Source organism: Trachypithecus francoisi, unplaced genomic scaffold (genome assembly GCF_009764315.1).
Source record: "Trachypithecus francoisi isolate TF-2019V2 unplaced genomic scaffold, Tfra_2.0 Lachesis_group11, whole genome shotgun sequence".
Classification (NCBI taxonomy): domain Eukaryota; kingdom Metazoa; phylum Chordata; class Mammalia; order Primates; family Cercopithecidae; genus Trachypithecus; species Trachypithecus francoisi.
Genome location: NW_022681456.1, coordinates 418,922 through 439,406, shown reverse-complemented (window position 1 = coordinate 439,406; position 20,485 = coordinate 418,922). Strand labels below are relative to the sequence as shown.

The following is a 20,485-nucleotide window of genomic DNA, read 5'->3' as shown; positions in this document are numbered from 1 at the left end:
TCCTCCAAGCCTCCTGCAGCCCAAGGAGCCGGCGCTCCCCTCAGCCCACCTCCCCACCCCGGCACCAGCGTTAATCCATCAGCCTCCACTTTCTGACACTGACCGGCGCTCCTCCATCGGCCCCTACTTTCCGACACTGACCGGTGCTGGCCACACCGCCTACTCCCGGCCTCAGCCTGGCTCCTGATGAGCCAGACACGCTCGCTGACCAGTCTGCCTGCTGGGACCTTGGCTCGGTCCTCTCCGGCAACTTCAGAAACATCATAAGCAAAACAACTCTCCCCAAATTTACTGTTGCTCTCCCGATTTCTCGTCTCACCTCCCGGTTCCTCGGCCTGGATGTCTGGACAGGATCCTGGACTGTGGCCTCTGTCCCGCACCCCTCACCCCTCACCTCCCGCTCACCTGCTCTGCCACCTGCAGCCGAGAGACTGTCACCAGCATCCCGGACACCCACTGCGTGCAGAAGCCAGCCCAGGCTCAGCTTCCACAGGAATGTGACTGGCTCTGGCTGGTCCCAGCACCGCACCCAGCCACAAGGGACTCCCAGGGTCCCCGGGCCCGGTGCCCTGCCCTGACGTGGGGTCTCCACAAGACACTCACCCTTGCTTTATGCATGACAGCCGCCGTCCTCACACACTGGATCCTGGGAGCCCATGGCAATGGGGAGAAGCTGGGTGCCTCACGGGGCCTTCTCACTCCCTCCCTTCATGCAACATCGTCACCTGGACTTACCAGGCCTCACCTGACTGCCCCTCTGGGACCTATGCTCCAGGTGGGCCATATTCCCAGCTGTTCTTCCAAAAGCCTCTCCCGCCTTTCCACCGCCCTGCCTCAGACACGGCCCCGCCCCAGACTCGGCCCCGCCCCAGACACATGCGCCCCAAGCACTTTGGCTGAATCCTCCCCATCAAGTGAGTCAGTCCGACACGGACAGACCTGCAAGTGTGTTTCCATCTCGTCTCGCTCCTTCTGCGCTGACTGGAGATGCCCTTCGAGGTCGGCCATCTGCTGACGGACCTGGGCCGCCTCTCTCTGCAGGCGCGAGAGCTCCGCCTCCGCGGTCCGCTTCTGCCCGTGCACTTGCATCAGCTCCTGCCGCAGCTCCTTCAGCTCCGAGTCCAGCCTCTTCCTGGTGGCTTTCAGCTCACTGATGAGCTGGTCTTTGGAGGTGGCGTCGCGCCGGTAGGCCTCCACCATCACCTGCCAAAGACAGAAGCTGTGAGCCGACGCCGGGCGGTGAGCACGGGGACTTCTGGGGTCAAGCTGGCTTCAACAAAAATGTTTACCACTTATCAGAGACATAACTTTTTTGAGGAAAAAATACATTTCATCAAATCTAAGCCTTCATCGACTGAGACACACCATTATTTACCCACAGGTGACATCACGGCCTGTTGAAACAAGAGTCTGTGTGTGGTGCACGAGGCAGTCACACCGGCCTCCTAGACGTCTCTTCAATTCCAAGGAGTCTGGCTCTCTCCTGCCTTCAACTGCACTGCGTTGCTTCCAACAGGTTACTCCCCTTGCTTGTGGCTCAGTAACAAAACAAAGCAGGACTCACCACACTGCTTCAGGGGCTTCCCTTGCTCAGAAATAAAATATAGCAGGCCGGGCGCGGGGGCTCACACCTGTAATCCCAGCACTCTGGGAGCCCGAGCTGGCTGATCGCCTGAGGTCAGGAGTTCAAAACCAGCCTGGCCAACAAGGTGAAACCCCCATCTCTACTAAAAATACAAAAAAACAGCCAGGTATGGTGGCACATGCTTGTAGTCCCAGCTGCTCAGGAAGCTGAGGCAAGAGAATCACTTGAACCTGGCAGTCAGAGGCTGCAGTGAGCTGAGACAGCACTACTACACTCCAGGCTGGGCGACAGAGCCAGACTCTGTCTCAAAAAAAATAAAACACGGCACTCACAACGCTGCTTCAGGGGTTGTCCTCGCTCACAAATAAGACACAGCACCACGGACAATACCGCTTCGGGGTCACCCTTGCTCAGACCCCATAAAATCCAACAGGAGGTACTGGCCTCACTGACACAAAATTCATACTCCATGTCTTTTTGGGTTATCATAATTTGTTTCAATGCTGGAACTCCATGTGCATTTTTCAGACATTTTAAATGGCAAACCCAACCTGTGTGGTAACAACACTGCACAACACAGCTCCCCAGAGTGAGCACAACAGGGTATGCTGACAGGTGCTCCAGTGACAGCCGCCCCTGGAGATCTGAGGGGCCAAGACCCCCACCCCGCTGTGGAAGTGCGTCTTGACTTGGCAGATTAAGTACCTTTAAAAAAAGTTAAAGAGGCCGGGCGCGGTGGCTCAAGCCTGTAATCCCAGCACTTTGGGAGGCCAAGACGGGTGGATCACGAGGTCAGGAGATCGAGAGCATCCTGGCTAACACGGTGAAACACTGTCTCTACTAAAAAAAATACAAAAAAACTAGCCAGGCGAGGTGGCGGCGCCCACAGTCCCAGCTGCTTGGGAGGCTGAGGCAGGAGAATGGCTTGAACCCAGGAGGCGGAGCTTGCAGTGAGCCGAGATCGTGCCACTACACTCCAGTCTGGGCGACAGAGTGAGAGACTGTCTCAAAAAAAAAAAAAAAAGTTAAAGAGAACTCAAGATGTTACCTGTTACCTTCCTCTCAACTCCTATGACACTGGAATTGCTAAGCAATTAAACCACACAAAACTCTGTTCATACGCTTGCGCTTGTTTCAAGTGAAGAAATCAACAACACATTTTTACCTTTTGTTGAAGAAACTGTTCCTTTATTTTTTGCGTTTGCTTTTTCAGAGTGGCTGTCTCCTGCTGCAGGTGCTCCACCTGTGGGGAACATGTGCACAGACATTACACTGTGAGCTCCAGGAGGGGAATGTGTCTGCACAGATGTTACACTGAAGTCTCCAGGAGAGGACACATCTGCACAAATGTTACAGAGAGCTCCAGGAGGGGAACACATCTGCACAGATGTTACACTGAAGGCTCCAGGAGGGGAACACATCTGCACAAATGTTACAGAGAGCTCCAGGAGAGGAACACATCTGCACAAATGTTACAGAGAGCTCCAGGAGAGGAACACATCTGCACAAATGTTACAGAGAGCTCCAGGAGAGGAACACATCTGCACAAATGTTACAGAGAGCTCCAGGAGAGGACACATCCTCACAAATACTACACTGAGGGCTCCAGGAAAGAACACATCTGCAGAGTTGTTACACTGAGGGCTCCAGGAAAGGACACATTTGCAGAGATGTTACACTGAGGGCTATAAGAGGTGAATGTGTCTGCACAGATGTTACACTGAGGGCTCCAGGAGGGCACATATCTGCACAGATGTTATAAGAAGCAGCATTTGTGTCCTGACAGGATAAGGCCTGGGCTCTCCCTCCTCACCACTGAGAGCATGAAGGCACAGTGAGGGGCAGGGAGGTGGGAGAGGGGATGAGGCCAGGGCGCACTCCAGCCCAGGACTCGGCAAGCTTTTCTTAGAGATGCCTGATAGGAAATGACTACAGCTCACAGGCTGCATGTCAGTCACAGCTGCTCAGCAATGCTCCTGCAGCACAGATGCAGCTCCAGTCTCTGCACAGGTGGAGCAGGGCTGTTCCAGTGACAGTTTACAGAACCCAGTGCTGGGCTGTGCCCACAGGCTGAGGGTGCCAACCCCAGGCTCTGGTCCTTGTCCTGCAAAGTCTGTTGGAGCCCAGTCCATTTAGTCCAGGAGAGTTTGAGAAATGCAGAGCCTCAGGTCCCATGCAGACCCACCCCACAGGACTGCACTCAGAGGGCCCCATGCAGACCCACCCCACAGGACTGCACTCAGAGGGCTCCACGCAGAACCACCCCACAGGACTGCATTTGGATCAGAGAGCCCCACACAGACCCACCCCACAGGACTGCACTCAGAGGGTCCACGCAGACCCTCCCCACAGGATCTGCACTCGGAGGGCCCTGGGGGACTCAGGAATACGTGTGTTTGTGGAAACACTTCTCTACCTCAGCAAACAGCTCTCAGCACACACACATGGGGCGGCCGACTCCAGAAATAGGGAAGAGCGTGTTGAGGGCCTAGGTTTTCTGTCTGAATATAGAATACGCTGCATGCAAATCCTAGTTATCACTAGAGCACAACTGAAGAATGAACCTTTTTCTCTACAATATGGAGGGCGGTCCCTCAGGAGCCCCCCTGCGAAGGATCAAAGTGCCCGGCCAAAACTGGTTTTAAATAACATTCTCTTCTTGATGAACTCTGAGAACATCATGCCAAGTGAAAGAGCCAGTCACGGCCGGGCGCGGTGGCTGAAACCTGTAATCCCAGCACTTTGGGAGGCCGAGGTGGGTGGATCATGAGGTCAGGAGATCGAGACCATCCTGGCTAACACGGTGAAACCCCGTCTCTAATAAAAATACAAAAAAATTAGCCAGGCGTGGTGGCGGGCGCCTGTAGTCCCAGCTACTCGGGAGGCTGAGGCAGGAGAATGGCGTGAACCCAGGAGGCAGAGCTTGCAGTGAGCTGAGGTTGCGCCACTGCACTCCAGCCTGGGCGACACAGCAGGAAAGAAAAGAAACAAGGGAAAGAAGAGAAAGCGAGAAAGAAAGAGAAAGGAAAGAAAGGAAGAAAGAAAAGAGAAAAGAAAAAAAAAAGAAAGTTAAAGAAAGAAAGAAAGACAGGAAGGAAGGACCAAATAAGCAGCATCACTCCTGCATGGAGGGTTCTGATTCAAAACAAAACACAGCAGAATGCATCACCTGGCCGGACTTGATGGTCAGTTCTTCTCTCAACTTCTCTAAAGTTTCCGACGTTTCCTCGGTACCTTCTTCCAAGCGTCTCGCTCCTCTGTCAAACTCCTCCTTGCCACTCTTGGCCGCCTGCAGAGCCGCCTCCAAGATGATCTTCTCGTTCTGCAGGAGGCAGATCGTGTCCTCCCTGGCGGCGGCCTCGCCCTGCAGCTCCCCCAGCCTGGCCTGCAGCTCATCGTAGTGTGTCTGCAGGGCATCGAGGGACTGCTCCCTGCTCTGCAGAGCCTCCTGAGTCAAGGTGAGCTGTTTCATCAGGTCCAGATGCTCCTGCTGCAAAGCCTCAAGCTGCTGGTCTCGCTGGAGCAAAGTCAACTTCACCTGGAGAAGGAATGAAGCCCACATGGCTGCGCCGACCCTACTCCGAGAACGTATGCCCTTTTCCTGTTCAGGTTTCAAGTAATTTTGATGGACACCATGGAAGGTCTTTTTTTCATGCACAATCCTGGTGCAGAAGAACCAGCAGGGCAAACACAGTCAGGTCTGCAGCAGGAGCAGCATCTGACTAACAGCCCAACTCTCACCTGAGCAGACATGGCCCCACAGCAGAGGACCATCCAGGTTCCTTGTGTGCAGTCCTGGCTGCTCGGGATCGCCTGGGGCCTGGGTCCAGCCTGAAGGGCTCCAGGGACCTACCTGCTCCAGCTGCTGCTCCAGGGATGCCGCCGAGTCTGCCATCCTCTGCAGCTGCTTCCTTTCGCCTTCAAACTCTTCCAGCCTCCTCTGGAGGTCCTCCTCCACCATCGTCTTTGCCTCCTGAATCTGCAGGAAGGCTGCTTCCTGATCCAACATGTCAGCCTGGGCCCAGCAAACAACACGTTTTTAAAAAGGCAGGAAACCGTAATAGTGAACAGCAGCCAGCAAGTCCTGTGCTCTGCGGAGAAACTTACCACCCTGGCATGGGCCCCATCCACGTCCCCATCCTGTCTACCAACTGCAGACTGAGGGCCCCGGGTGGGCAGCTGGGCCAGCACCAACCAGGAGACCGAGGCCAGGTCCAGCCCAGGCCAACAACCCTGTGTGAAGGACTGGGATCCACTGGTGAACAGAACCTCCCCGGCTTTTCTCGTGTGGCAACAGGTGGGCGACAGGTGCCTCCTTTCAGGAGTGAGACCCAGACATGCTCTCCCAAGAGTAGTGCTTGGTACCACCAGGTAAGAGAGCAGAGGCCCCTGCAGTGAACACAGCCTGCATTCTGGCTGTGGATGAGCCCTCACTTCGGGGCACACTTCTTAGGGAAAACACAAATACCTAACTTGAAATTCTTTTCAGTTCTTCTCTACTAAGCCCTTGAAGAACTATGGCTGACGCAACACGATTCTTATCCATCATCCCAGCCGGGTGGCCCAGCTGATGCCACAGTGAGGTGGGAGCAGTCGCAGGAGACGAGAAACCATGTGAGGCTGCGGAGAGCTCCCTGAACAATGGGAAAGGTCAGCAACGAGACCGGCCCAGCATCCTCCAGCACAGAACCTCCCTCCATACACCGCCTTGGGGTTTTACACCATTTCTTCTTTAATTTTTCCACAAGGCTATCGAGTAGGTGACACTATCCCCATTTTATAAAGATGAGGCTCAAGCCTGTAATCCCAGCACTTTGGGAGGCCGAGGCAGGCGGATCACCTGAAGTCGGGAGTTTGAGACCAGCCTGGCCAATATGGCGAGACCCCGTCTCTACTAACAATACAAAAAATTCGCAGGGTGTGGTGGCGGGTGCCTATAATACCAGCTACTTGGGAGGCTGAGGCAGGAGAATTGCTTGAACTTGGGAGGCGGAGGTTGCAGTGAGCTGAGATCACACCACTGCACTCCAGCTGGGCGGCAAGAGGGAAATTCCACCTCAAAAAAAAAAAGATGAGGCTCAGAGAGCTAAGAAATTGTCCAGGGCCCCACAGCTAAAGAACAGCTATCAAGCCTGCTGCATTTCTGTCCTCTGGAGATGGCTGGGCAGGCAGCGGCCATGACCTCAACAGCGTGTGGTTGCTGGAGGGTCAAATGGTAATGCAGGTTGAGTGCTTAGAAAGCAAAGAAAATCCTCTCATTGCTAGGCTTCGACAGGCTGTCAGGCACAAACTCACCGGACCCTTCCTCCTTACCCACTCTGTACCCGCCATCCCTGACCGGCAATGACCGATGGCCGGGGCCCAGGCCGAGGTGGGGCTTGCAGGAAAAGAGCCACACTGCGCTAAGCCCCCACAAGTGAGGGATGAGTAGCAGGGGTCCCAAAGCCTTAACGAGTGGTCACTGCAGGCCATTCATGAGAATATTTAAGAGATACACACAGAGAGATAGAACATGTAAGAAAAAACACACGGTATCGGCCGGGCGCGGTGGCTCACGCCTGTAATCCCAGCACTTTGGGAGGCTGAAGCGGGTGGATCACAAGGTCAGGAGATGGAGACCACAGTGAAACCTCGTCTCTACTAAAAATACAAAAAATTAGCCGGGCGCGGTGGCGGGCACCTGTAGTCCCAGCTACTCAGGAGGCTGAGGCAGGAGAATGGCGTGAACCCAGGAGGCGGAGTTTGCAGTGAGCTGAGATCCGGCCACTGCACTCCAGCCTGGGCCACAGAGCGAGACTCTGTCTCCAAAAAAAAAACAAAAACAAAAAAACACACGGTATCTATGTCTGTATATGTGTTATGTTCTCCCAACCTTACACGGCCCTGGCCGCAGCCTCACCTCAATACCCTGCAGCTGTGCCGCGATACGTCCCTTTTCCTTCATGGACCTGTGCTGAGTTTCCGTCAGCTGCTGGGACAGGGACACATTCTCGAGTTTCAGGTGCTCCAGGAGACCTGCCTGGGTCATCTGTCCAACCTTCAAAAAAAAACCCCCACAAAGTAAAAAGTTGCCCAATTTCAAGCAAGAAATGCAAACCAGCCTGTCCCTGGAGGCCCCAGGGTGAGGGTCACTGGCTGCCCCTCAGTGTCCCCCACATAAGCCCCACCACCCATCTTCCCACGTCAAAATATGCGCTGTCTGGGCTCTGTGTGCCTGAGTGGGAGGGCGGGCAGGCCATCAGCAAGCGCTCATCATGCTGTTTGTAGCTCATCAGACTGCAGTTTGTAGCAGGACCTACCCCAAAAGTCCCCACTGACGAGGCATCTCTGAGCCCCTGTGGGTGAGGAGCCTTATCTTAACTGACCAAATCCAGCCAGACACACACCAGGGCCTGCCCGACAGGTGCCATTCCCGGGACACAGCCTTTACAACCCAGCTACGGCCCGGCCCAGACCCCCAGGTGCTCAGGCCCACCCTGGCCAAGCGTCTCGTGAAAAAGCCCAGTCCCATGGCCCTGAGGAGGACGGCGTCAGCCAAGGGAAGTAGCCATGAAAGGAGATGTGAGGACAGCCTGGGGCCTGTGGCTGGACCTGCCCACGTCGCCTGTTCCATGCTGCCTCCTGGAGTACGAAGTGTGAGACGTGACAGAAGCCACAGGCCCCAGGACCTCAGGAGAAGGTACACGGAGCCAGGGAAGACAGCCTTTGCTGGGAGTGTGTTTTGAGACCATGAAAGCAGAGTGCCTGCCTGGAATCCTCCCTTCTGAATGTTACTGGGAATGAATGGATACATTTGAGTACCAAAAAAATGTATTAAAAACTCTGATTAAGGAATGCTGAACCTGGATTCCAAAGATATTTGGAAAAAGCAGTGAGGGCCCAGCATTGGCTCATCCTGTAATCCCAGCACGCTGGGAGGCTGAGGCAGGAGGATCGCTTGAGCCTAGGAGCTCAAAACCTGCTTAAGCAACGTAGCAAGACCCTGTCCTTACAGAAAATGTTTAAACAATTAGCCAGGTGTGATGGTGTTCAACTATGTCTCAACTACTTCGGGGGCTGAGGCAGGAGGACTGTGTGAGCCCAAGAGGTCAAGGCTGTAGGGAGCTATGATCGTAACACTGAATTCCAGCAGCCTGGGTGACAGGGCAAGACCCTGTCTCTGAAAATAAAGCAGATAGGGCTCTGGAGTTACCATCTCTTTGAAGCTTCCTCTCTTTTTGTTGTCCAGGCTACACCACCACACTTCCTTGTTGTTGGTTTTTTATTTGAGACAAAGCCCAGGCTGGAGTGTGGAGTGCAGTGGCTCAATCTCGGCTCACTACAACCTCTGCCTCTTGGATTCAAGCACATCTGATGCCTCAGCCTCCCAAGTAGCTGGGACTACAGGCACTCGCCACCACACCTGGCTAACTTATGCATTTTTAGTAGAGATGGGGTTTTGCCATGTTAGCCAGGCTGGTCTTGAACTCCTGGCCTCAAGTGATTGGCCCACCTCGGCCTCCCAAAGTGCTGGGACTATAGGCATGAGCTACGGCACCTGGTCCAAACTACACTTCTAAAATACACTGGCTTGGCTTACTTCTTTAAATACTACCTCATATAAACGCACTGCAGTTTTAAAAAAGTGTATTAATTTGTATACTTATTTGTTTCCAAGTTATGTTGTAAGTAGAACAAATGCTTTTCCATATGGTTCTTTGGCTTAAAAAATACGTAATAGGTTGAGTGTGATGTAATCCCAGCACTTTGGGAGGCTGAGGTGGGCGGATCACAAGGTCAGGAGTTCGAGACCAGCTTGGCCAATATGGTGAAACTCCGTCTCTACTAAAAATACAAAAATTAGCTGGGCATGGTGGCAGGCACCTGTAATCCCAGCTACTCAGGAGGCTAAGGCAGGAAAATCACTTGAACCTAGGAGACAGAGGTTGCAGTGAGCCGAGATCACACCACTGCACTCCAACCTGGGAGACAGAGCAAGACTCCATTTCAGAAGAAAAAAAAAAAGTAACAAAAATTGAAGAAAACCTCCATTGTATATATTTGTAAATCTAGATACAAAAGGAACATTTGGTGGAATTAGTATTTCACATTATAATATTTTATCCGGAAAAAAAATTCCACAGCTAATTAAAAAATAACAGGCCAGCTGCGGTGGCTTGTGTCTGTAATCCCAGCACTTGGGGAGGCTGAGGCGGGCATCACTTGAGCCCAGGAGTTCAAGGCCAGCCTGGGCAACATGGCAAAACCCTGTCTCTATAAAAACAAAAAACTTAGCTGGGCATGGTGGTGCATGCCTGTGATCCCAGTTAGTTAGGAGCCTGAGGTAGGAGGATCACTTGAGTCTGAGAGGTTGAGGCTGCAGTGAGCTGAGATCGCACCACTGCTCCAGCCTGGGTGATGGAGTGAGACAGTCTCAAAAACAAAAACAAAAACAAAAAGACTAAGGCTGACCAAAGGTGCTCTTCAGCATCTCTGACATCATCCTAATTAGTCTAGGCGCTGAGACTCAGATCGAGGTGCACTTGAACCATTTGTCTGTCGGTCCGGGTGTCTCCAGCGTGTGGGCCAAGGGGCAGGCCTGGACAGACACACGCTCCCACGTACGCGGGACCAAACTGGACATGGGCTGTGCCCACTACCAAGTGGACGGGAGAGGAAGTGTTTCCGACAGCAGCAGGAAATGCTGGACATGGGCTGTGCCCACTACCGAGTGGGGGAGAGGAAGTGTTTCCGACAGTAGCAGGAAATGCGAGGCACGCGGGAAAGATGTGGTCCGTGTGTGACACTCAGGGCTCACACAGCAGAGAAGGGAAAAGCTCCAACCAGGAAGAGACCCCCCTGGCGCCACACACCTGTGAGACATCACAGCAGAATGGGGAGGCCGGGGTGGGAGGGTCGAGACCCAGGCAGATGAGAATTTACAGGCATGCACCACCGTGCCCAGCAAGACAGGCTTTGGAATTGAAAATGCTGGCAGAGGCCGGGCGCGGTGGCTCAAGCCTGTAATCCCAGCACTTTGGGAGGCCGAGATGGGCGGATCACGAGGTCAGGAGATCGAGACCATCCTGGCTAATACGGTGAAACCCCGTCTCTACTAAAAAATACAAAAAACTAGCCGGGCGACGAGGCGGGCGCCTGTAGTCCCAGCTACTCGGGAGGCTGAGACAGGAGAATGGCGTGAACCCGGGAGGCGGAGCTTGCAGTGAGCTGAGAGCTGGCCACTGCACTCCAGCCTGGGCGGCAGAGCCAGACTCCGTCTCAAAAAAAAAAGAAAATGCTGGCAGAGGCTGCTGTGGGTCTCCCATGTCAGAAGGTCGTGGGGGGGCCCACGGGACACATCCTACATGGGACACAGGGTATGCTAGATAGCAGGTTAAAAATGAAAACATTGGCTGGGCGCGGTGGCTCAAGCCTGTAATCCCAGCACTTTGGGAGGCCGAGACGGGCGGATCACGAGGTCAGGAAATCGACACCATCCTGACTAACACGGTGAAACCCCGTCTCTACTAAAAAAAATACAAAAAACTAGCCGGTCAAGGTGGCGGGCGCCTGTAGTCCCAGCTACTCGGAGGCTGAGACAGGAGAATGGCGTGAACCCGGGAGGCGGAGCTTGCAGTGAGCTGAGAGCTGGCCACTGCACTCCAGCCTGGGCGGCAGAGCCAGACTCCGTCTCAAAAAAAAAAGAAAATGCTGGCAGAGGCTGCTGTGGGTCTCCCATGTCAGAAGGTCGTGGGGGGGCCCACGGGACACATCCTACATGGGACACAGGGTATGCTAGATAGCAGGTTAAAAATGAAAACATTGGCTGGGCGCGGTGGCTCAAGCCTGTAATCCCAGCACTTTGGGAGGCCGAGACGGGCGGATCACGAGGTCAGGAAATCGACACCATCCTGACTAACACGGTGAAACCCCGTCTCTACTAAAAAAAATACAAAAAACTAGCCGGTCAAGGTGGCGGGCGCCTGTAGTCCCAGCTACTCGGGAGGCTGAGGCAGGAGAATGGCGTGAACCCAGGAGGCGGAGCTTGCAGTGAGCTGAGATCCGGCCACTGCACTCCAGCCTGGGCGACAGGGCGAGACTCCGCCTCAAAAAAAAAAAAAAACCGAAAACATGTCTGTGAACTCTAAAAACAGAAAAATCTTTGGAAAAAGCACCGTTCTACACGAAGACAAGAAGCGTGACCTGCCCTGGAAGGTAGACGGGGGCCGTACCTGGATGTGAGCCATCTCACCCTGCAGCCTGACGCGGGCCTCCTGGGCCAGGGCGAGCTGCTGTTGGTACCACTGCCGGACACTCTGCAGGGACGAGATCTCTGCCTGTGACGCCTTCAGCTTGCTGGTCAGCGTCGCCCGCTCCAGCTGCACCTGCTGAAGCTGGCTCTGCAAAGCTGTCATCTGCTGCCGCAGGTCGTGCACTGAAATGGGGCAAGCACAGCGCTCAGGCCAATAACAGCCAACAGGGGAGTCCGCAGCTCCCCTGCGGGACACAAGGCGGGACTCTCAGTGGAGACCAAGAAAGAGTCAGTTCCGGTTATTCCCTGTAGCTGACTCCATGAAGTCGCCGTGAACACAGCACTAGTGGACGCTGACAGAGGCTGCTCCTGGGAGAAATGCAGGATGAGGTTCCTGCAGGCCTCTGCTCAAGCATCTTCACCAGTTCATCAATACATGACCTCTGTTCTGTGTTTCCATTTAAGACACCGATTCAATACATAGCGTCGATTCATTCACACTTAGCTCACAGCCAACAACTCGGCCAACAAGCCTGAGCAAAGCTTCTCTAGGAAATAATGATGGCCGGGCACAGGGGATCGGGGGCATGGGGGTGCAGGGGGCATGGGGGTGCATGCCCAGGAGATCCAGACCAGCCTGGGCAACACAGCAAGATCCCCCTCCTCAAAAAAAAAATTAGCCAGGTGCGGTGACATGCACCTGTGGTCCCAGCTACTTGGGAGGCTGAGGTGGGCAGATCCTATGAGCCCAGGAGTTCGAGGCTGCAGTGAGCCACAATTGCCCCACTGCACTCCAGCCTGGGCAACAGAGCAACCCATCTCAAAGACAAATGAATTTTTAAAAACAAAAATAAAATTTAAAAAAATAGAAACAGGATGAATTGAAAAAAATAAATCAAAAGAAAAAAATGAAGTACATCTTCTCCATAGAACACCTCACATCCTCTCTGTGTTTAAAAACACTAGACAGTGTTGTCCTGGCACGGTGGCTCACGCCTGTAATCCCAGCACTTTCGGAGGCCGAGGCAGGCGGATCACCTGAAGTTGGGAGTTCGAGACCAGCCCGCCCAACATGGAGAAACCCTGTCTCTACTAAAAATACAAAATTAGCTGGGCGTGGTGGTACATGCCTGTAATATCAGCTACTAGGGAGGCTAAGGCAGGAGAACAGCTTAAACCTGGGAGGTGGAGGTTGCGGTGAGCCGAGATCGCACCACTGCACTCCAGCCTGGGCAACAAGAGTGAAACTCCGTCTCAAAAGCAAAACAAAACAACAACAACAACAACAAAAACACTAGACAGCGTTTGGGGCCATCTTGAACTGCAAAATTATCCCCAAAAGCACAGAAAGACAAACATGGCCCTGGAAAGAACTCCTCCGGCCCAGGATGAGCACAAAGGCAGGCAGAGCATCCTCTCCTCCTCAGCGGGCGCCTCGGATGACTCACATACTCTGCTGCTCCACACGTGTCCATGAATACTGAGCTTGCGGTTCAAGCAAATTTAATCAAGTCGGCAAATTCACACTTATGAAATCTGTGAAAACTGTCGTGGACGCCGAGGCTCTCGTCTTCGACCCAACGATGTCTACCAGCCATCAACACAGCAAGGGTATTCGTGTCGCCCCCCGGTCAGGACTGGGCAGCCTCACCACCGTTCAGGTTGGTTCTGCCGCCCCCCGATTACCGGTCAAGTGAAGTGTGGCAACCCACAGGGCCCCAACTACTTTAGTGTTGAGAACTTTTTGGGTTTCATAGTTTTTCTGAAGGGATTGGGTATCACGAAATGCTCGACTAAAATATTAAAGCGATTACAGAAGTACTACTGCCTCTCAGCTGGCTTTCTCTTTCCTAGTATTGGAACGCAGCCTCTGTGACGCCAGCTTGTCACCTTCCTCTGTGTCATCAGATCCAAGACCCAGTCTCACAGCCTCACAGGCGAAGTGGCTGACGTGGAGTCAGCCCTCCCGGTGGCTGCACCAGGGCCCCCTCACTCAGGCGATCCCAAGCCCTGAGAGATGAGGCCACCAAGCAGTCTCCCTGGGAGGACTCTGGATCCAAGTCACTCCACACTCCCTCAGGCTTTGGTCTTCAACCTTCTGACCCTGCTTCGCCCTCTCCTTCTCGCTCCTGTTCACGCTTGCTCTGAGCAGGTCAAACCAGAGTCTTCTCCGTGCCTGCTGGGCACTGGAGTGTGGGCTCTGGGACTGGCCCAGACGGGGACTGAGGGGGCAGAAGGCGTGCTGCCAAGCCACATGGAAGCCCGCGGCAGTTCCCGTGGTCCACCGTCCTACTTGTACTCGCTGGGTGAGCCCTACAGGGAGGCAGCTGGACCGACACGCTGCATCCAGGGAGAAAACTTTGCCAGATGGACAGTCAAGGAACTGTTCTTGAATATTTTAAATGGAATCTGCAATTCTGTGGAATAAGTGGGCAGCTCTACACCCCCCAAATACCACTGGACTTTTGAGGCAGGATGCGTGGAAATAATCACCGCAGATAGTCCAGGGTCCGAGGTCAATCTCCAAGACCTAATTCATTCCCCTGGATGTGCATGCAAAAATGTACACAATTCCACAAGTTCAACTAAAAATTGTATTTCCTTTAGAAAAGTGGCCTCCTTATGTGTAAATTATAAGCCAATGCAACCCCCACAAGCATAGTCACATGCCAACAGAGCTGTCGGCACCAGCCCCGCGCGGCGAGGGGAGGAGGAGGGTGTGCCGGGGGCCAGTTGAGAAAGGAGGAGGGCGTGGGCGGGGAAGGAGAAGGACATGGCCAGGGACCAGTAGAGGAAGGAGGCGGCCGCGGCAGGGACCAGTCAGGGAAGGAGGGCGTGGCCAGGGAAGGAGGGGGCGTGGCCAGGGGAGGAGGGCGTGGCCAGGGAAGGAGGAGGGTGTAGCGGGGACCAGTCGAGGAAGGAGCAGGGCGCGACAGGGACCAGTCGGGGAAGGAGGCTGCCAGTGGGAACCAGTCAGTAAAGGAAGACGGCATGGCCAGGGAAGGAGGGCGTGGCCAAGGAGGGCATGGCTAGGGAAGGAGGAGGGTGTGGCGGGGACCAGTAGAGGCAGGAGGAAGGTGTGGCCGAGGAAGGAGGAGGACGAGGCCAGGGACCAGTCAGGGAAGGAGGGCGTGGCCAAGGAGGGCACGGCTAGGGAAGGAGGAAGGGTGTGGCGAGCACCAGTAGAGGAAGGAGGAGGGTGTGGTCGAGGAAGGAGGGCGTGGCCAGGGACCAGTCAAGGAAGGAGGAGGGCGCAGCAGGGACCAGTCAGGGAAGGAGGAGGGCGTGGCCCGGGCCTGGCCTCACCTGTGTTGTCCTTGCTGAGCATGCTCTTCTGCATGTCCTCCACTTTGGCCACGAGCCTCTGGTACTGCTCCTCGGCCACCTGCAAGTCGTTGTTGGAAGATGCCAGGCTGGCATTTTTTGCCTCCAGCATGTTCTGCAGGTCGGTCATGGCTCGCTCCAGGTCCCAGCACGACTGCTTCAAAGTGTCCACCTCTGAGCTGAGCGAATCCTGCCGCTGCTGGCTGCTGTGGCTGCACTCCACCTGTGCCTGCAGCTTCGTGCTGAGGGCGGCCAGCTGGGCCTGTAGCTCAGCCTTCTCTTTAAGTGCCTGAAAAGATCCCAACAACCACAATGACTTTCAGAAAACGAGTCACTTCCGTCCAGTGTATTAACAGGAACACAATTGGCGAGTCAGTCAGGGCCTGACGGGGGACCCTGAGACCCCCAGGCGCTCTCCCAGAGCCTGACAGGGGACCCTGCCCCCACACCCCCAGGCACTCTCCCAGCACAGCCGCCCAAAAGGTGACTTTCCAAACAGGCCCAGGACGCACACGGAGCTGCACTAGTTTTGGGCCCAACTGCACCTGCGCAGGGCAGCGCTCGGGCAGGGCTGGGGAAGCACCCTTCTCCTGCGAGGACACGGGAAACGTGTTCAAAACACCAAACGTGCACATGGATATGCCAGATATGGCATGGATATGGCACGCACACACAGAATGCCAGACGTGTAGAGGGACCCCTGAGAGATTAACAGTGGATTCGGATCTGGGGGGAAATGGGCAAAAAACACAGGCAAGGAAAGGTGGCTGCTTCCTAAGTGTGGCTCTAGGGGCTCCAGCCAGGGCCACGGGACACAGCACAGTCCTGAGTGACCACAGCAATGCTGTGTGGCCCCAGGAACAGCAGAGAATCGCCAGAGGAAATCACCCCACCACCTGCCCCCACCGGCCCCCACCTGCCCCCACGCTAAGGCCTACGGGGAGGGATCCAGTTCACACATCGCCAAGACAACAAACACCCAAAGCAACTGAGAAAACACAAACTCAAGGACACCCTAGAGCAAGGGGCCAGCAACCACCACACCTGAAACAACCCTCACAATCGTGGTGTGGATGCAACCGAAGCACCAATCAGTGACCCCAGGAGGATAAGAAGATAAAGTGCAGGGAGAGCAAGCCACCGTTCGAGAGAGTGGCTACGCAGGGGAAGAGAAATGCGTCCGACGACGGGAGGCTCACGCTGTAACACTGGAGAAGTGACGACTGTACAACCAGAATTAGCCTCAAAACAGCCGAAATCACCTTTTCCGTAGACACAGCTTTAGGTGGTTTCTGTCCAAGGACCATGTTGTACAAGAAAACCATCTTCAGCATGAGATGTGCATTTAGCAAGGCAAGCTTCCGGCGTGGTGAGCAGCTACGGCCCTGCTCTGCAGCCCCATTCACTGCAGGAGGCCCCTCAGCCCCGTCACCTCAGGGCCTGGGTGCATTCTCACGCTTCCACGCCAGAAGCAGACAGCTGACCCCCACTGAACAGATTTACTCAACTGTCGACAGAAGGTAAATACCTAGCTCTTTGCTATGGGTAAAGTGCATACAACAAAATGACAAAGGAGAGCTGAAAAGGGGATGGAAAATGATGTTTCTGGCACATGCTAAACAAAGCCAGCGTGTGCGGCTTTTTCTGATATAGCAAAACAAGTATCAGAAAAAGCAGAAAGCACTACAAAGAAAAAAGGTTCACCATGCCAGAAAAAGGTGCAACCCACCAAGAGAATTTAACTTTTTTTTTTTTTTTTTTTGAGACGGAGTCTCGCTCTGTCGCCCAGGCTGGAGTGCAGTGGCCGGATCTCAGCTCACTGCAAGCTCCGCCTCCCGGGTTTACGCCATTCTCCTGCCTCAGCCTCCCGAGTGGCTGGGACTACAGGCGCCCGCCACCTCGCCCGGCTAGTTTTTTGTATTTTTTTAGTAGAGACGGGGTTTCACCGTGTTCGCCAGGATGGTCTCGATCTCCTGACCTCGTGATCCGCCCGTCTCGGCCTCCCAAAGTGCTGGGATTACAGGCTTGAGCCACCGCGCCCGGCCGAGAATTTAACTCTTAAGGCCTGTGAAGACACCTAACATCCAGGAAATATTCTGGTGAGATGCAGGGAGAAATGGACCCATGCACGATGAGGCAGAAAACTCACACCTCTTTCTAAGGCTGACAATAAACAAAAAACGTAAAGATGCAGAACACTCGGCTGCCAGACACGCTGCGGCGGCTGATTCCCAACCACATCTGCGAAACCTCCTACCCAGCAGAGGAGCCACATGTGCTTTCCGACTTCGCCGCACGCTAAGACGTCGAGAGTGTCCGTTACCTGACTCGCCTCCAGTGACAAGGCTTCCAGCTGGCCTTCGAGTCGCATTTTCTCTTTGAGCACCTGCAGCATCTCCTCCTGCGTTTCTGCTGCAGAGCTCTCCAAGGACACGCTGGGGACAAAAGCACGGGTCAGGCCTGTGAGAGCCACAGTCATCCTGATTTTCCTTCATACTCTTCCATGTTCTCCAAATTCCACGCACCCCTGCTGCTCTCTCTCAATCTTTTCAAATTAAGTAGAGAGCTAAGGCTTGCATGAATGCACAGATGAACATGCCTGCCTCACACAGCGGGAACTGTTACAGAAATGTGAGACATGCATCGTGCAGCTTAGTGACAAGTCTATGTAAACAGAAGAGTGGATATTTTAATAACACAGACGATTGCTGATTAGATACAATTCTACTGCTTAAAAAGCAGCAGACTTGTTTATGAATGAAATGTTCATGTCAAGGCTAAGGTCAGAATCAGGAAGAAAAGCTGTGTATCGCCTGTTCCAGTGCAGAGTCCTGGGCCGGGGAAGCAACTAGTCTAAGGTCAGGCCCTCTGCCTGCCCCGCCCACCTCTATCGTCCCACCCACCTCTGCCTGGCCCCTCCCTTTGCCTGCCCCACCCACCTCTGCTATCACCCCACCCACCTCCACCTGCCCCACCCACCCCTGCCCACCCCGCCCCCTCTGTGGCCCCTCCCACCGCTGCTGTCCCCTCACCTGCTGCAGATGCTGTCTCTCCGACTCCGCACCTCCCCGTTGACCTCCTTCCCCTGGTCTTGGTGCTCAGCTGCTGCAGCCTGGAGGACGTCCTTAATCGAGGGGAACTGGCCCAGCGTATCCGCAGGAATCTCCTGGCCGTTGACCATATAGGGGGTGTCCTGCGTGCCCACCGTCTTCGACAGAACGCCATAGGTCCCTCGAGTGGAGGCGCTGCTGTACGATGAGCTGTCGCTGTCATTTCCATCCACCTCAGACACGCTGTCTCCAGCCAGGGAGGCGTTCTCCAGACGGTCTTCAGTGTCGGGGGACAGGCTGATCTCAGACACAACGGACGCTGCGCTGCTTCTGTTCTGCTTCAGGGAACCCTTGGTAGAATCGGGAACCGGAAGGTTTCTCCCGGAATTCCCAGCATTTGAATCTTCGGTTCTGTAATCAGCCAGAGACCGGATTTTGCTTGATTTGGAACTTTTTTTCTCCTTAGGGTGTGCCGGAAGCCCCAGACTGCCCACCTTAGGGCCCCGAGGGACACTGGTGCGCAGGAAGGAATATTCTTTTGTCATAGCCACGGTGCTGGCCCTTGGTAAGTTTTCTGGGTTTAACATGAGCTCAGGATCAAGCGTGCTAAAAAGTCTCGTTTTGGTTGCAGGTTGACTGGACTGAGAAGAAAACAAAAGTACAAAAATTACATTTAAAATCCACAAGCAGCATTCTTAAAATTGCCATTCAGAACGGTGGCACCGATTACACTCCCTCCACTAACAATCAGAGAGCACCACCTCCCCAGGCCCTCACCACACAGGGTGCAGCCAGGCCTCCAATCCTCGGTGGTCTCACTGCTGCAAGGCCCCACTCGAGTGACCAGCATGACCACCCCTGGTCTAAAGCATACTCTTCAGTGAATGACTTCAACACTTTTAAAACAAAACAGCAAGAACCTCCTCATCAGACTCCTCCACAAAACTTTCCCGGCTACTCTCTAGTTTATTTTTTTGAATAAACATAGAAGCTTTCTTCTAGGCTGGGCGCGGTGGCTCACACCTGTAATCCCAGCACTCTGGGAGGCTGAGGCGGGCAAATCATTTGAGGTCAGGAGTTCAAGACCAGGCTGGCCAACATGGTGAAACCCCCCGTCTCTACTAAATATACAAAAAAATGAGCCAGGCATGGTGGCGGGCACCTGTAATCTTGGCTACTCAGGAGGCTGAGACAGGAGAATCACTGGAACCCAGAAGGTGGAGGTTGCAGCAAACCAAGATAGCTCCAGCCTAGGCAAGAGTGAGACTCTGTCTCTCCAAAAAAAAAAAAAAAAAAATTAGCTGGGTAGGGTGGCACATGTTTTTAATCCCAGCTACTCAGGAGGCTGAGGCAGGAGAATCATTTGAACCCGGGAGGCAGAGGTTGTAGAGGACCAAGATCACACCACTACACTCCTGCTTGGGTGACAAAGCGAGATTCTGTCTCGAAATACATATACATATTTTTTCTTTTTTTTTTTAACTGCTCATTGACAATGCACCTGGTCACCTAAACTCTGATGGGAGATGTACAAGGAGGTGAATGTTGCTTTCATGCCTGCGAACTCAACATCCATTGTGCGGCCCATGGATCAAGGACTAGTTTTGACTTTCAAGTCTTATTACTTAAGAAATACCTTTGTAAGGGTACAACTGCCACAGTCATAGTGACTCCTCTCATGGAACTGGGCAAAGTAAACTGAAAACCTTCTGGAAAGGATTCACCATTCTAGATGCCATTAAGAACATTCATGATTCATGGGTGGAGGGATCAAAATACCAACATTAACAGGAGTGTGGAAGAAGCTGATTTCTACCCTCATAGACGACTTTGAGGGGTTCCACACTTCTGTGGAGAACCTGACTGCAGATGTGGTGGAAACAGCAAGAGAACTAGAATTAGAAGTGGAGCCTGAAGATGTGATTGAATTGCTGCAATCTCACGATAAAACTTGAATGGGAGGGCCGGGCGCGGTGGCTCATGCCTGTAATCCCAGTACTTTGGGAAGCTAAGGGGGGGGTGGATCATGAGGTCAGGAGATCGAGACCATCCTGGCTAACACAGTGAAACCCCGTCTCTACTAAAAATACAAAAAAAATTAGCCAGGCGTGGTGGTGGGCGCCTGTAGTCCCAGCTACTCGGGAGGCTGAGGCAGGAGAATGGCGTGAACCCGGGAGGCGGAGCTTGCAGTGAGCCGAGATGGCGCCACTGCACTCCAGCCTGGGCGACAGAGCAAGACTCCATCTCAAAAAAAAAAAAAACAACTTGAATCGGTAAAATCCTATCAAACAGCAC

The 20,485-nt window shown here is 53.9% G+C and overlaps 1 protein-coding gene across 8 annotated transcripts in view; it reads right to left on the bottom strand.

The window, feature by feature from the left end:
- GOLGA3 (golgin A3) overlaps positions 1 to 20,485 on the bottom strand; it is a 53,470-nt gene that overhangs the window by 17,396 nt on the left and 15,589 nt on the right. For all 8 annotated transcript variants that reach the window (XR_004439474.1, XM_033220002.1, XM_033219996.1 and 5 more), the window contains 9 exons: positions 18,173 to 18,831; positions 17,464 to 17,575; positions 15,123 to 15,429; positions 11,797 to 11,999; positions 7,485 to 7,622; positions 5,439 to 5,600; positions 4,755 to 5,123; positions 2,751 to 2,828; positions 940 to 1,203 (listed from right to left, as the gene is read on the bottom strand). Coding sequence is in view for 7 of the 8 variants with exons in the window: in XM_033220002.1 (XP_033075893.1) it covers positions 940 to 1,203; positions 2,751 to 2,828; positions 4,755 to 5,123; positions 5,439 to 5,600; positions 7,485 to 7,622; positions 11,797 to 11,999; positions 15,123 to 15,429; positions 17,464 to 17,575; positions 18,173 to 18,831 (2,292 nt within the window). In the remaining variant the exon portion in view is untranslated. The remainder of the gene's footprint in view (positions 1 to 939; positions 1,204 to 2,750; positions 2,829 to 4,754; positions 5,124 to 5,438; positions 5,601 to 7,484; positions 7,623 to 11,796; positions 12,000 to 15,122; positions 15,430 to 17,463; positions 17,576 to 18,172; positions 18,832 to 20,485) is intronic.